Source organism: Artibeus jamaicensis, unplaced genomic scaffold (assembly GCF_021234435.1).
Source record: "Artibeus jamaicensis isolate MK-2021 breed Jamaican fruit bat unplaced genomic scaffold, CSHL_Jam_final scaffold_286, whole genome shotgun sequence".
NCBI classification, from domain to species: Eukaryota; Metazoa; Chordata; class Mammalia; order Chiroptera; family Phyllostomidae; genus Artibeus; species Artibeus jamaicensis.
Window position 1 is genome coordinate 1,286,634 of NW_026522034.1, and position 15,620 is coordinate 1,302,253.

The 15,620-nt window shown below is 55.5% G+C and overlaps 1 protein-coding gene across 3 annotated transcripts in view; it reads right to left on the reverse strand.

The window, feature by feature from the left end:
* Positions 1-14,654, reverse strand: part of ARHGEF18 (Rho/Rac guanine nucleotide exchange factor 18) — a 72,876-nt gene extending 58,222 nt beyond the window's left edge. The window contains exons 1-2 of one of the 3 annotated variants that reach the window (XM_037139992.2): positions 14,286-14,654; positions 3,993-4,117 (exon numbers count right to left, since the gene is read on the reverse strand). In XM_037139992.2, coding sequence (XP_036995887.2) covers positions 3,993-4,007 — 15 coding nt within the window. In that variant the 5' untranslated portion in view covers positions 4,008-4,117; positions 14,286-14,654. Of the gene's footprint in view, positions 1-1,688; positions 1,755-3,992; positions 4,118-14,285 lie in introns of those variants that run through there. The other 2 variants (XM_037139993.2, XM_037139994.2) reach the window with 2 other exon arrangements.
* Positions 14,655-15,620: the final 966 nt, after the last annotated feature.

Sequence of the window (15,620 nt, forward strand, 5' to 3'; positions counted from 1 at the left end):
GGGTCTGGCCTTGTTTTCTTCTCTGACCCCGCCCACTTGGAGCTCGCTGTAGTTCTGATCTCTCCCTTTTAGTTCTTTTTATTGTGGCAAATGTACACGACAGAATATTCTTTTTGCCATTTATAAGTTCACAGTTCAGTGGAATTAGTACATTCACATTGTGCGTGCCCACCCCCTGGCCACCATCTCCAGAACCTCTCCCCTTCTCAAACAGAAGCTCTGCACTCACTCCCGGGCCTGCATGCCCCGCCCCACCCCAGCCCCTGGGAGCCTTCTGTCCACCTGTCTCTCTGATCTGACTCCTCTAGGGAACTCCTGTAAGTGGAGCCCATGACATTTGTCCTTTTATTTCACTTAACATGTTTTCAAGGCTTATCTGTATTCTAGTATGCATCTGACTTCCAGTCCTTTTTAAGGCCGACTAGCATTCCACCGTGTGGATGGACCACGCTGTGTGGACGGAAACACATCACGTAATGTTTACCTGTCCCGAGCTGACGGACAATGGGTGGTTTCTACCTTCTGGCTTTTGTGGATGATGCTGCTGTGAGCGTGGTGTGCCAAACTCCGTCTGAGTCCCTGCTCTCAGTGCTTGGGGGTGGACATGCGGAGGTGGAATTGCTGGCTCACACGGTTACTGTGCATTTGCAGCCATGCTGTTGTCACAGCCTCCCTTCCTCCGAACCTCTCCTTTGTGCCCGTTGACCCATTTCCCTCCCCCTCCCTGGCTGCACCTTCTCTGCATCCACTTCTGTGCTCTGTCCTGTACACACCAGGGTCCTTCCTTTAGTCTCTGGCAAAATGCCCACACCTCAGGCTCGCCTCAGACCCCGGCTGGCCCAGCTTGGCCTGGCCCTACCCCCAGCGCTCCCATCCCTGGTGCCTGCACAGCCTCTAGCGCTGTCCTGTCTCCTCTGCCACTGCCTGGAAGGCCCCCTTCAGTCTCTGGTTTTCATCCTTCTACACGTGTAAACAGGTTAGGACAGCCTCTTGGCCTGGGCGGGACCCCTCCCTCTCCCGCATCTGGTGTCCCTCACAGGAGGCAGAAGTGGGAACCTGGCCAGAGTTGTGGGGGTGGCGGGGGTTGGGGGCACAGGTCGCCAGCTCCCAGCAGCAGGTCACTGATAGAAGAAGAGGCAGGGGACTCAGACCTTTCCTCCATCACTTCCTGGGTGAGACAAGGTGGGAGCTGGCTGAACCGGAGCCCCTTGGGCACTTGACTGCACCCTGTAACTGGCCCTGACGCCCCAGGGAAGATGCAGCCAAACCAGGCTCCTGCTCTCCGGACCCTGGGGAGCCTTGGGGGACGGGCTCCGCACTCAGGCCGAGGCAGGATGTGCCAGGAATCTCCCCTTTGCAGATGGGCTCGCTGTGTGCAGGTTTAAATAGGGCGCAGACAAAACTTTCTCTGACAATGTAAACTATTGTTTGTCTGGTTTTCTATTAGGGAAAAGCAGTCTACCAAAGCTACTTCATGCATGTATGTTTCCCTTGCTCCATTTCAGCATCTCAGTCCAAAAGGGAGCTGGTTTCATACAAAATAGCAAATAAATACCAGGACAGATGGTTCTTGGCCAGCAGCCTGGTAGAAAGCCCTTAGTCAGCGTTTGTAGTCTTGGCATGGCTTTATTAGCTTTATTAGCTCAGTGTCACCATGGGCAAGTTCCTATGAACCTCGGCTTTCTCACCTCTAAAATGGGAGGAGTGCTGCCTTCTTATCAGATGGCTCTGCAGGCAGCAGGAGACAAGGTTTGCACGCTGCAAGTGCTCTATCGATGGAAATAGATATTAGGGTGGCTGCAGTTTTTGTGTTCCAAGTTTTTAATTTCAGGAGCCAGGGCCTTGCCTCTGGGCAAGTTGATGACTAGGTCAGACGGACCACACAGTCAGCCCCACGCTGCCTGGAGCTGACTGGGGAAGACCAGTGACTCAATCCAGCACGTACGATCAACTATGATGGCACGTGCTGGGGAGCAGGCTGGGGAAGATTGAAGGGGGCCAGCGGGCCCTGTCTGGAAGAACAGGAATTCTGGATTGCAAGTTTACTCCGAAAAAGCCCCTTTTCAGCTCTGTTGGTGAGAGCATTGTCCCTCCCAAAGCGCCAAGGTTGCGGGGATGGCCCCCCCACTCGTCAGGGAGCGTAGGAGAACCAGCCATGAGTGCATGGGCAGGTGGAACAACAAACTGATGTTCCTCTCTTTCTGTCTTTCTCTAAAAACCAAAGAGTAAAGCAAAAGTACAAAACCCAAGGCAATCATTGGTGTGAAGACCTATTAAGTACAACTAACTAGGAAAAGTTAAACAATCCTTAGGCAGCTTTCGTAGCCAAAACTAAACCAAAAAGTCCTCTAGTTCCACCCACAGGAAAGAGTCTCCACATGACATGTGGATTATTTCTTTAACTGGCCGTACTGCTCAAACTTCAAACATTTTAAAATGATCTACATCTTACCAGTTCATAGAATTTACAGAGTCCTACTAAATGTTAAAGATCAATCAATCAATCAAGGTTGGTTTCCTAGAGGAAGTGACTGGGAGTGAAGCCCTGGGCAATGAGTAATAAGTAGGAGTTGGCCAGGCAGAGGCTGTAGGTGAGGGCATTTCAGGCAACAAAAGAACAGGACGTTCAGAAGCCCACAGGCTTGAGAGCTCACAGTGTCTTCCGACAACTGGCAGGAGAAGAGCTCCTGGTGGCTGGAGGTGTGGGGGGTAGGGGCCGGAGCAGCAGGCCTGGTAGCCAAGTAAGGACTTAGTCTTTAAGCTTTAAGCAGTGGTGGTAGGGGGGCTGTGGGGCTGCGATTTGCCTTTGGAAAGATTGTGCAAGACGGGTTTGGCCGGGTGAGACAGAGACCAGGTGGTGCAGTGAGGACACCTGTGCCAGTCCCCCAGGGGAGTGGGTAGGGTGGCCTTTGCCTGCACCATGGGGAAGGGGGAGAGATGCGGACAGACCTGGGGGCTGCGCAGGTGTGGCATTCATGTGATCACAGGGCTCGGGGACAGATGGGGCAGGAGGGGACGAGGACAGTGACTTCCCTTGCCTCCAGCTCTGGTGATTAAGTGGACAATGGCTGGGATGATGGCTGGGAGGACGGCTGGGATGCAGGTGGAGGGGTTCACTTGGAGGAGTTGGGGGTAGAGCCCCACCGCACACTCAGCGCTCGCCGCTCCACGGCACACGGTTTCTCCATCCCCGTCTCCCTGGCCCGACTGCCTGCAGCCCATGCTCCTACTCAAGAGGCCCAGAACCCTGGGCTGATCCAGCTCAGTTTGCAGCTTGGTTCTATCTTTGCTTTGACCTGGATCACCCCTGACACTTGGGCCTATCCATTCCCTGCCTGGGCGTCAGTGTCCTTTCATGTAAAATGATGGGGCTGGAGGTGCAGAATGCCCCCACTGAGAGTGGTGGGCAGTGCAGAATGCCACCCAGACCCCACTTCAGTGAGGAGGTGCTGCCCTAGACGTTGGTAGGTTGTCAGCAGATGCTGCCAGCTGTCGGGCCCTTTCTGGGAAGTCGCACCCTTTCCTGGAACGCCCACAGGACACGGTGGGTTAATGTAGGTGGGTAACGGCTTGGCCACCACGGGCTGGCCTGAGACGGCGCTGCGGGGTTGTACCAGCTTGGAGCTCCCACGGGGCTCTTCCTTCCCCATACATCCACCCACCTGCATGCCCACTCACCCGTCCAGCCACCCTTCCACCCTTCCATCCATCTACCCATCCATTCTTCAAGTGTCCTTTCTTCCATCTGTCTATCCATGCATCCATCCCCCTGTCCACCCTTCCTCCATCCTACCCCTTCCTCCCCATTCTTATTCCAGCAATGATTCCAGTTTTCCCGTCTCAAACATGGGGTCATAATTAATTAGCCAAGTTTCAGTGAGGTCCCCTAGATAATGTGCACCAAGTGTCTGGTGACGTGCAGGTGCTAAGTGAGGGGTACTTGCTGGTATGGGCGCCATTGTTCCTGCCTGTCGCAGTGGTTGGACACCTGCCTGTGCGTCTCCCATGGTGGAGAAGAAGTCCAGGTGCTCAGGCCTCCAGGATGCACTGCTGCTCTTAGGGGCCAAGGCTGCAGGCCCAGGGTCAAAGGGCTGGACACGGGGCTTGGACTCAGAGCCTGTGGAGAAAGGAGGGACAAGGTGCCAGGGCTGGGCTGGGGGGTCCGAGGAGCCCTGCCTTCTACACCTTCCTTGGTTCTCCATGGGCCCCAGTTTCCACATCTATAAAATGAGGTGGCAAGGAAGGGCAGCCTCGGGGATCCTTAAGCCAACATCCGTGCCACCATCTCCCTGTCCCGAGCCTGTGGCCAACGTTCTATGCACTCACGAGGGCCTTTGCTGCTGACCTGTCTCTGCCCTTGGAACCTTTCCCAGCACAGCACTTCTGGCAGCTGTCTCCGAGGACTCTGGCGGATTCTCGAAATGAAATCAACGTGTTACGTCCGTTCCAGCAAAATGCCCTCATTTGGATGGACTGGATCCCTAAGACCAAATGAAGTGCCCACCCCACACCTGCAGGGACTTCAGGCCACCCCTGGTCTCCTCTTGAGCCTTTGAGGGACAGGGACTTCTGGGCGCAGTGGCATAGAAGGGAAAACTAGGCTTTGGGGGCCAATCGAACCGTGTCCCTTCCTGGTTCTGCGACTAGTGGTTCACGTCTTTGGGGAGGCACCTCTTAGAGCCTTAGTTTCCTCATCTGGGAAGTCGAGGTGACAATGCCCACCTTTCAGGGCTTCAGTAAGGATGCAGGGCCCCAGGTGTGTCAGGCATAACACTGAGGAGCTTGGCCAGCTGGGCCACCTTTCTTGGCCCCTGGGTCAGGAGGATGCTCTGGCTTGATCTCAAGTTCTGGACTGAGCCCCTAGCTGTGGGGGGAGTGCATGTCCTCCTCTTTCTCTCTTTGCTCCCTACACTGCAGCTACAGCACCTTACCCCTGCCTGCTGGAGCATCCACAGAGGCTGCCCACCACCTGCCGGTAGAAGGCTGAATACCCTGCTTGGCCTCTGACAGCCAGCAGAGTCTTCCTTCCGTGCCCATCTCTGGTCCTGCGGGACTCGCCTCCAGAGGGCTTCGTGCCCTCTCGAGGTTGCCTGCACCAGGCCTCGCCCCGAGCCCTCCAGAATCTTCCCGTCTCCCTCCACCCACAGTGCCTCTCTCGTGTGTATTTTATTTCATTGCCTTGACATCTGGACACCCTTCACTTCACTCCTCCATCCCCCCAGAGACATCTTGGGCCCTGCTCAAACCAGGGAGGTGTGGGAGAGTGCCTGGAGAGGAGGCTGGAGGAGGTGGCCGCGGTGGAGGAGAGCAGACCGGCCGGGGGCCCCTGGAGGGACTGCCTAGCACCTCTGCAGTCTGAGCAGTAGCTGCCCCAGGTGGGGCAGAGAGTGGCAACGGGGTGCAATGGTGGATGCCTTCAGAAAGTGTCAGGTTAGGTCCCCATTTACTCCACAGCTTGCGTCCCCTATGGGAACCATGGCTGGATGACCTGATTTTCTGGGGACAGTCTGCGGAAATGCTACTGAGCCAAGGTAATTATTAACAGTGCCCTCTTTCATTCTCCAAAGCGTCTGGGTTGGGTGATCTGTGCTGTGGCCACCCTGCCTGTCCCGACAGCTGCCGGCTGGGGGCACTGTGTGGGGCAGAGGGGCAGACAGCACGGGCCTGTCTGTGCACACTCCCACGCCCTCTCCTTCCAGCTGCACACCTACACACATTGCCCCAAGGTTGGGGGGCTGAAGCTCGTACAATTTGGGGTGGCCTCCTTTAAGAGAATACAAGATTATGAGCACAAAATTGCAGGGGCCTTTGGGAGGTAGCCAAAACATCAGGAAATAGCCAAGACAGAAATAAACACATTTGATAAATAAATGAATGAAAGGGAGTTCCACACATGCACGTGTGCGTGGAACCGCCCCCCCCCAAATCCAGAAAAACGGGGAGACTGGAAAAAGTTTTGGCAGTTTCTCCCAAAGTTAAGCGCGTGTTAGCATGTGGTCCAACCGTTTCCACGTCACTCCTAGTTCTCTACCTGCGAGAAACAAAAACGTCCATCCCAATACTTGTACAGGACTCTTTTAAAAATAAATTTTTAAACATTAATTTGTTGCCTCTCGCATGCGTCCCAACCGGGAATCAAACCCTCACCTGTGACTGTTTGGGACAATGCTCCAACCAATGGAGCCACACCAGCCAGGGCTTGTACATGACTGTCTATAGGAGTATTATTTTTAAGAGCCAGAAAGTGAAAACAGCACCAAAGGCCCACCAGTGGTCCACAGATGGCCCATCCACCCAATGAACTATTAGCACTCGGCCATGAAAAGGAGTGAAGCAGACACCCGCTACGACATGGGTGGACCTCGAGGACACGAGGCTCAGTGAAAAGCCAGGCACAAAAGACCACCTGCTATGTGACTCCCCTGATTCCATAATGTCCAGAATAGGCGGGTCCGAGAAAGAATATCTGTGGTTGGTTGCCCAAGGCTGGGGTTGGGGAGGGAACTGGAGAATTATAGGTGATAGCTAAGAAATACAGCTTTTTTTGGTGGGGGGGGGATGATGGAAATAATCTAAAATTGCGATGTCTGTACAACACTGTGAACACGTGGAAGCCACTGAGCTGTACACATAATTTGGGTGACTTACACCCTGTGAGTCACAGCGCCACGGAGCTGTAACCAAACAACTCCCCGGGTGCCTCTCAGAGTTATGATGGACAGACGCCCACACAGGGCTGCAGCTCCCTCTGCCCTGGGCCTGCCCCAGTGGGCCCGATGCTGGCTTCCACCCTCGCTGGCCCCCCAGCTACGTTCAGGCTGGCTGGCTGAAGGGCTGTTCTGCTGCTCTGATCAAGCCTGCATCCCTCTCTCCAGCCCTGAAGCGGAGGCAGCGCATCTGTGACTCAGGGAAATGCGGGCCTACCTACAGCAAGAGGGCTGGAGGGAGAAAAACCAGAAGTGGGGGCGGGGCCTGGAGGCTGATGGGCGTGTGGGAAAAAAGCCCCGCGTCCTCCAGGTGCCTGGGGGGGGGGGGCGGGTGCCTGGGCCACTCCCTGCGCTGGGCAGGGGGCAGAGGAACCTTCAATAGCCTGCAGAGGCCAGAGGCAAAAACTCCTGCCTGGCATCTGCAACCTGGCAGGTCTGGTCTGGCATCCAAAGGGTAAAGGTGAAAGGTTAGGGATGAATTCAGTCTTTCGATGGAAGTCTCTGACTCAGGAACAGGCTCAGCTGGACCCTGACCACAGACTCAACTCTGATCCTGATGTCACCTCACAGAGTCACAGACCATCATTCAGTCACAGACTGAACCTCAGGGTGTCAGAGAGCGCTCTCATTGCCCCCCGCCCCCAACACACAGAGCCCCAACCCACTGTTCTCTTGCATGCCTCTGTGCTGTCCTCACCACTCTCCCCGCCTCCTGCCTGACCACCAATGGCTCCCTCCAGGCCTCTGTGGTAGCCTTTGCCAGAGGACTTTAAACTGCTCTGCACCCCTCCTCTGCCTCCTGCTGTGGTGTGGTTGGTTGGTTTGTGCCCTTCCACACCAGGGGTCCCAAGGGCCGGACGTGGCTCCACGCCCGCGTTTCACCAGCACAGCCGCAGCTGCTGTATGCCACAGTGACATCCGGTAGTGGCATCAGAGACCATGTGATCTTCACAGCCAAACATATTTATTCTCTGGCTCTTTACGGAAAAAGGCTTGCAGGCCCCTGCTCCAGACCGGGAGGCCCATAAGGGCAGGTTCTATATCTGATCCACTTTTCATCTCCAAGCCCCAAGTAGTAAAACCTCATGTGTGTTGGTCAACCATGTGTCTGGGCTAGTGCTGAGCGCATCACCTACTTGCATTCTTCTACCCTCACAACAACTCTTTGAGTCCACGCTTTACAGAAGGGCAGACTGAGGCTCAGAGAGATGCACTGATTTTCTCAAGGTCACACCAGGCTGAGGCAGCACAAAAGGCAGAGCTGGGACATAAACCTAGGTATTTCCAACTCCAAGCAAATGACTCATAAACAATAGGTCATTCTGTGGTGAGCTGGGGAGTGGATAGATTGGTGATTAAATGGCTAGATGGATGAATGGACTGTTGGATGGATGCTTAGGTAACTGGATGGTTAGATGGATGAATGGGTGGCTGGACAGTTAGCTAGCTGGTTGGCTGGTTGGATGAGTGAATAGTTAGTTGGATAGTTGGTTGGATGTATGAATGCATGAATAAGTGAATGGACAGTTAGAAGGTTGGATGCACAGGTAGATATATACATTAGATGGTTGTTGTAAACCACTCTGCCTGGTTTTAGGAATTGTATCTCGACCCCTTGTGGCTAAGTAGTCACAAGGACTGGGGCTGGCACTCCCACTGATAGAACTAATTTTCACATTTAGCCTTTGTACTCTGCTTCTGCCCCGTGGATAGAACTAATTACCGCATTCCACTTCTGTATCCCGCTTTGCTACGTAGACAGGAAGACCCTGTAGGCTATATAAACCCCAAGAATCCTTTGTTCTGGGCTCAGAATTTGGAGACTGACTCTTCTGGGCCCGCGCACGTTAATAAACCTCGTACTCCAGAATCCCTCGGTGTCTGCTCACTTCATTTTCCTATAACAGAATGATGAATGGATGGATGGATGGATGGATGCATAGTTAGGTGGATGGATAGATGGATAGATGGACAGTGACTGGTTGGCTGGAAGATAGGTGGTTAGAAGGATGGATGAATGATGGACAGATGGATGGTTGGGGGGACAGGGACATGGCAGGGCCCAGAGCCAGTGAGGAGTTCCATCCAGGAGGTGGCACTCTGAGGAATGAGCTGTCGAGCGATGGAGCTAGAAGGGGGTCAAAATTATGGCAAGGAAGCCAGGCAGGAAGGAAACCAAGTCGAGGCACAGAATGTGCTCATCACGTATCCACTCAGTATGTTTAGGGGAATGAATGAGAAAGCGTAGCCAGAAGGGGTGAGGAGAGCCACTGAGGGAAGGGGCAGCACAGCCCTGCTCCAGGGAACTTCCCTGGTCCTTCCAAAGCCCCGCCCCCATCTCATCTGTCTCCTTAAATCCAACCCCACCATTTTCCTGGAAGTCCTATCAAGCCAGTCTGTCCATCTGTCCCAGACAGCCACTTCACAGAGTTTAAGAGGGACACAAACAGGACATTCTTCCTATGCCCCCCAAGGTTAAAGACTGGAGGGAGGCTGTTGGGAAATTGCTCTCTGCTCCTGTCTCCCCCCTGAGATCCTTTCTACGGAGCCATCTGTCAGCCTGGATTCAGGTCCCGGCAGCCTCTTCCCCCAGCTGCGCCTGCAGCACCAGCAGTGAGACAGTGAGACAGTGTGCGGGTCCCTGAGGGTTCCCAGAGCCCACTCACTGCCCTGCCCCCCAGCCTATAGGTCACAGACTGCACCTCCCTGGGCAGCGGGGTCTGGCTGGTCTGGGTGGCCAAGAGTGGGTAGGCCTTCATGAGGACTCTGCTGCAGCAGGTGCATTGAATCCCCCAGCACTGCCATCCACTGGTGCATTTAGAAACCTACCTCAGGCCCTGTCGCTGCCCACCCTGGCAGCTCTGTTCACTGGTTAGAACGCCCACCAAGGTGGCATTGGAATGGAACCGGTTTAAAATCCTGACTCCTTTAGCTTGCCCTTGCTGTGTTACCTCACACAAGTCTCTCAACCTCTCTGTGTCTAACTTTACAAGGCTCTTTTATCTCCCCAGCTGCACCCTCAGGTCCCCTTGATAGTGCTGTCTCCTCCAGCAAGGTGCCAGCCAGCACACAGTGGGTTCTCAGGGAGAGGACAGAGCTGACCAATCTTCCCATTGCCTCACGCCGCTGGCTGCCGGCCCTGAGTAGACATTTGCTGCCACCTTGAATGAGTGCTTAACTCTTGCAAGTGATGGTCGCCAGTACTTGTAGAGGCAGAGCAGAGGGGCTGGCCTGCCACAGTGGTGCCCATGGAAAGGCAGTGGGCACAGCGGGCAGCTGCCCTACTGTGCACCACATGCCACGGCCCTGGACACCATCTGCTTATCTTCAAGGGCTAAATTCCTCTTGAGATTTAAGAAGCATCTTTTCTTTGCCAAAGCAATTCACCCCGGCAGGCAGATATAATGCAAGGGCCTCTCTAGCCCCCCAGAGGGAAACTGAGGACCACTGCCTTGGAGGGCCACTATCCAATGAGCGTGTATGTGTGTGTTTGAGAGAGGTGCCCTCAGACCCCTGGGGTCTCAACCCTCCTCCCTTTCGCTGAGCCTGCATCCTGCTGCCATTGGGGCCCCAGCATCAGGGGCCCTAAGGGGCTAGCAGGTGCCCTGACGGAGTCCAGGGAAACTCTCCCCTTCGGCAAATTTACCTCCCGAGACAAGCTATGGCTGAGCCTGGGGAGATGTCTCCTTCTGGACAAGGAGGACCCACAAGTCTGTGGTGCTCCATGGGGCCCACAGGGACGTGGACTTGGGGGCTGGCTCAGGCAGTATATGCTCTGGGCCAAGGAGAGGTGAGGTGGGATGGTGGGCGTGTTGTCCAGGGAGCCTTGCAGGGGGCCTGTGCCCACTGCTCCCGGCCTGCCCTCTTACCTCTCTTGAAGGCCCACCGCTTCAGCCACAGCTTGGAGAGGGCCGGCCAGGAGTGGTTGAGCGCTGAGTTAGCCATCAGGCAGACTTTGCGAGAGTGTGAGTGCTCTCTGGCGCAGGCTGGGAATCCCTGCCAGGACGCGGCTGCCAGTGAGCGGGGCGGGGCCTGCGCAAAGGGCTGCCAGCTGCAGCGCGGGTGGGAGCCTGGGGCCGGCAGGGGGGCCGCGCCCCCAGCCCACAGGCCTCTAACTTTGGCTGGACAAGACATTCCAAGAGGCAGGGAAGAGCAGTGTGAGGAGGGGTGACTTGGGGTCTCCAGGAGACAAGCCAGGGGTGTGCGCGTGTCTAAGTGTCTGGGTGCACCGCTGTTTCTGGATTAGACAGGGCATGTTGTGTCCGCGTGCAGAGTGTGTGCTTTCGGGTCTGAGCGTCCGAGTGCAAGTCTCAAGTGCTGGGCTGCATGTGCGCGCATCTGAGTGCGCCCCCTCGCGGCCCCCCCCCCCCAGCACGCAGCACTGCGCAAGGTGACGAAGACAACGTCCATGCAAACTCACGTCCACAGAGCAATGGCTTCGGGGAGTTCGGGTGACATCCACCATCTCACATGTGGCTGTGATGAGCACTCAAGCTTTGCTCTCTCAGCAACTTTCAAAGACGCGGTGTAGCAGCGTCTCTGCTAGTCACGCTCTGCACTCGCATCCCTGGGATTTACTCATCTTGTAACGAAGTTTGCACCTTTTGACAACCTTTACCGTTTCCCCAACCCCAGCAGTCACACATCTATTCTCTTCTCCCGTGAGGTTCCTTAAAATTTATATTCCGCAGACAGGAAGATCAGATAGTGTGTTTTTGTTTCTGTCTGGCTTACTTTATTTAGCGTAATACCCTCAAAGAGCATCCATGGTGCTGCAGATGACAAGATTCTCTTCTTTTTTTAGGGCTGAATAATATCATCTAGGTGGTTTTCCAAACTCCTGCGGCCCTCTGCGTGTCTGAAGGCCTGTTCGCACCTGCGGGGCGGGACTTGTGTCTCTGGGACTCGGGGAGCCTGGCTCAGATGGCGGCGGCCGGTCCCCGAGTGGGTCCCGGTGCTGCCCCCTGAGGGTCTCAGCCTCTCGACTCGCATTTTCTGTGCTGTGTGAGAAATTCCTGGCTGGCTGGCGACTTTTCAGTCTCCTCCCTGAGTCCTCGGAGGGTGATAAGATGCCCGTCGGCCCGCGCGGTGCCCCTTCCAGCCCCTCCAGCTCCGTCTGGGGCTCACACCCCTCCCCCCACTCCGGGCACGGCCCGCCCCGCCTCGGCCCGGCATTCTGACCACGCCCCCTTAACGTTGGTTCCACCCTCGAGGCAGCAGGCTCCTCCTTCCCAGTGCGCTCCGCCTGTTTGCCCTCTCGGACCGCGCCGGGTTCCTTTTTCTGCGCAGTATTTAAACTCTCTGTTCTCAGGGATCTGACCTCTGTCACTTTCTGCTCTTCCTTCTTGTCCTGGTGACCCCTCTGCACCTTCCTCATAACTTCAGCTGTCATATGTAGGTGCCCCCAAACAGATGTAAAAACTCCCACACTCTCTGCATTGACACCTGTAGACCACGGCAGACACACGATTATACACAGCCAGCCGGCCACATGCACAGAAATTCAGAGAACAGCTCACGGAGATTTAAACATCGCCTCCTCCTCTGGGCTCCGCGCATCTCCCACCTCACACCTTTACCTGGACAGGCTACGAATGCCTCTTGGAGCCCCTGGCCTCTGGGTGGAGAGCAGACACAGAACTTCAGGGACACCCAGGGCAGTGAGAAGCCAGGAGGGACCACCATCTAGTTGATGGCACAAAGGTGGCGACCCAGGAGTCCAGCACCAGGGACACAGCAAGTAGTGAGCACAGTTGGCAATGGGGGCTTGTGAAAAATCTTACTTTAAAAATAGAATAGGGACACCTATTTCTAACAATGGCAGGTGAGCTTGTTGTAGAAAGACATAAAAACACACTCTAACCAACACCTAGCACCCTCTCCAACACCTGTGAACAGCTTAAAAAGCTGGACAAAATTGGAATCCCCCCCCCTCCCCACAGTGGGGAGGCATAGGCGGGGGGGGGCTGAGCGGTCGGGACCCCAGGAGGCAGGAAAGCCTGGTGAGGCAGGCAGACACAATGCAGTGCTGTTTCTCACAAGCAGTTTGTCAACATGGATACAGTCCTCTGATGCCTGGAAGACAGACCAGAGAGAGGCCCAAGGGTGTGGCTGTTGTCTCTGTTTAGTCCTCTGCCGAGAGCCTGCTCTGCACCAGCCAGCAGGTTCTCTTTTTAGGCGTGGCCCAGGAAGTTTCTAAGGCTGCGCACTGGGTGCCTGCATAGGAACTGCTCTGGGAAGCGAGGCTTTGGGACCAGGACAAAGTAGGAGGGGACAGGAGAGCCCGATCAAGTTTTTTGAGTTCCTACTGTGTGCTGGGCGGCGTGCCACGATCTTACTTGCAAGGTCTGTGACGACCCTTTAATGGAAGAGCAAAGGGAAGGCGGCATGGTGAAGTCACTTGCCCATAGTGGTGAGGAGGCAGGGGAGCTGGGATTAGAACCTGCATCTGGCTGCAAGAGCCATCCCACCCTCTGTAACCATAGCACTGAGTGCTGGCAGCCATTCGGCACAGCGGCAGGGCTGGGGAGCCAGTGTGAGTGGAAGACGGCCCTGCCAGGACTTGTGGACCGGTTAGCCCTTGACATTCCATGGGTGCCTCAGGGTCCAGTAGAAAGCCTGCCTCTGTCTGGCCAGAGGGGCTCATGGCCGCGGCCTGGGAGCCCAAAGGCAGGCAGCCCTCCCCTGACCTTGCTTGGTTGTCGAGCCCGTTCCTTGGAGTGCCTGAAGGAGACTGGGCCAGCCTCCTGAGTGTGCCATTGGGGTCTTTCCTCACCAGCCCCAGCCTCACTCACCAGCTCCATCCTCCTTGGCCTCATCCAACCACTCCAAACCCACCCAGTCCTGGCCATTTCTGGACCAAATGCCAGAAACCTGCTTGTCGGCCGTGTGGCTTTGGGGGCTGGAAGGAAGCAGAGGCTTGGGTGTGCCCTGCACAAAACCACAGCCTTCCTCCCCACTGTGCCCCATCCCAGGCAGCAGGAGGGTGAATCTCCCTGAGCTGCCGGCTCCCACCACAAGTCATGGTGGAAGCCAGGAGCACCTCCTGGGAGGCAACCTGAAGGGCTGCCCGGCGGGAGGGTCCTTCTCCTTGGAAGAGCTCCGCAGAGTGGGGCGAAGTCATTCTCAGGGCTGGCTCTCAGATGTCAGCCTTAAGCAGAAGTGCTTGTTTTGAAAGTCATACTCTGTAGCCCCAACCTTCAGATTCTGTTTCAAGGAGGTTCGTGGGAGGCCCCCAAATCTCCAGTTTAAGAAGCAAAGCATGCCTGGTTTGCCCTCCACTGCAGGGAGCCCGAGACCCCCTCCCTCCCTCCCTTTATCCACTGTCCTTGTCCCCAGACATCTATTACAAGGAGCTCCATCCTCCTATTTCATCCTGCAGACCACAGACTTTTGTAGGACAGACAAGTGGGTCAAACCTCCTTGGCCACTCACTTGAAAGCAGGCTGCCCAGAGGGTGGAGAAAAACTGGAGGGACCATCTGTCCATGGCCCCTCAGGCCCCCTGGACCTCACTGCCAATCTGTCTGTGTCGGTTTGCCTGTCCCTCAACCCCCCAGCCCCCAAGATGGTCACTCACCACACGGAGACTTGTCCTTGCTGCTGCAGGTGCACGGCCTGGCTACAAGCTCCTGCAGCCCCCACCATCTACGGCCAAGGCTTCTAGCCTGTCCAGGGGGCACGGCAGCGGGCCAGAGCCCGGGTGACTGCAGGGCAACCTCAACTTCCTTTTCCTAATGTTTGCCTGGTGCCCCTATGCCCACCCGAGGGTCGGCAGGGGCCTGAGTGCAGCGTGGGCCTGGGGTCCTAGAAGCAGGGCTCACCCTGCGTCACTGGTCCCTGCACACAGGTGTCCTGCGGGGGAGGGTGGGGGATGGGGGAGCCTCGGCACCCTCGCCCCCACCCCAACGGCTTCCTGTAGAACCAACTGCCAAAGAGGAACGGAGCTCTGGGCCTCCCATGGGCACACAGGCAGAGACTTATGGGGACACGAAAGTCACGTGTGTCCACGGAGACACGCTCTCTCAGACACACTCCTGACCCTGCACTGGTACATGGGTGTGCACCTGGTTGCACTGGGCATGGAGACACCTGGGTCCCCGCGGTACTCTGGTACATTGTTAATACCCATCTCTCTGACAAAAAAAAAAAAAAAAGGAAGGAAGAGTGAAAAAAGTGAAACCCTGACATGTAGCATCTGCTGACTCCTGAGGCATAAACCTTCCCATCACGGCTGATTTCATCTGCCCAGCTGGTGTCACCGAGTGCGGGGTCTGGACGATGTGCCCAGACTTGGCACCAGCATCGCTAGGGCAGGCAGGTACGCAGGCATGTGGCTTCATGCACACAGGACTAGAGCTCAGGTAGGTGGACACCTCTGGGCCCAGGGAAACAGGCGGTGTGCAGACAGAGCAGTCTCCCCATAGAGACGGTGGGTGTATGCAGGGCACACCTGGGACCCTTCACATGCAGAGATGAGGGGCACACACAGAGTGGGCATGGTGACAAGTGGGAGCACACACCCGCACCCCGAGGCCGGAGGGAGCCCACGAGCAGACAGACAGGCATGGCCAGCTCATCCTGGCTCCAGGCACCTGTTGTGAAATGTTCAGGAACTTGGTGAGCTGCTTGTTAAATGCAGCCGCCATAAAAATTTAACTATACAAATTGACAGTCAAATAAATTATGTTAATTGTAATAACCACTTAAATCCATCACCAGACACTTACTGCTGCTAAACTATGCACTTAAACATGGTTAAAGTGGTAAATGTTATGTCATGCATGTTTTACCATGATAAAGTAAAATGGAAATTGTTCACTTTCTAATTATTTTGCTATATTTGTCTCTTATTCATGCTCTTCAGGTTATATCTACTGAACCTGTTTGGTGGAAATAGTATGTATATAAAAGG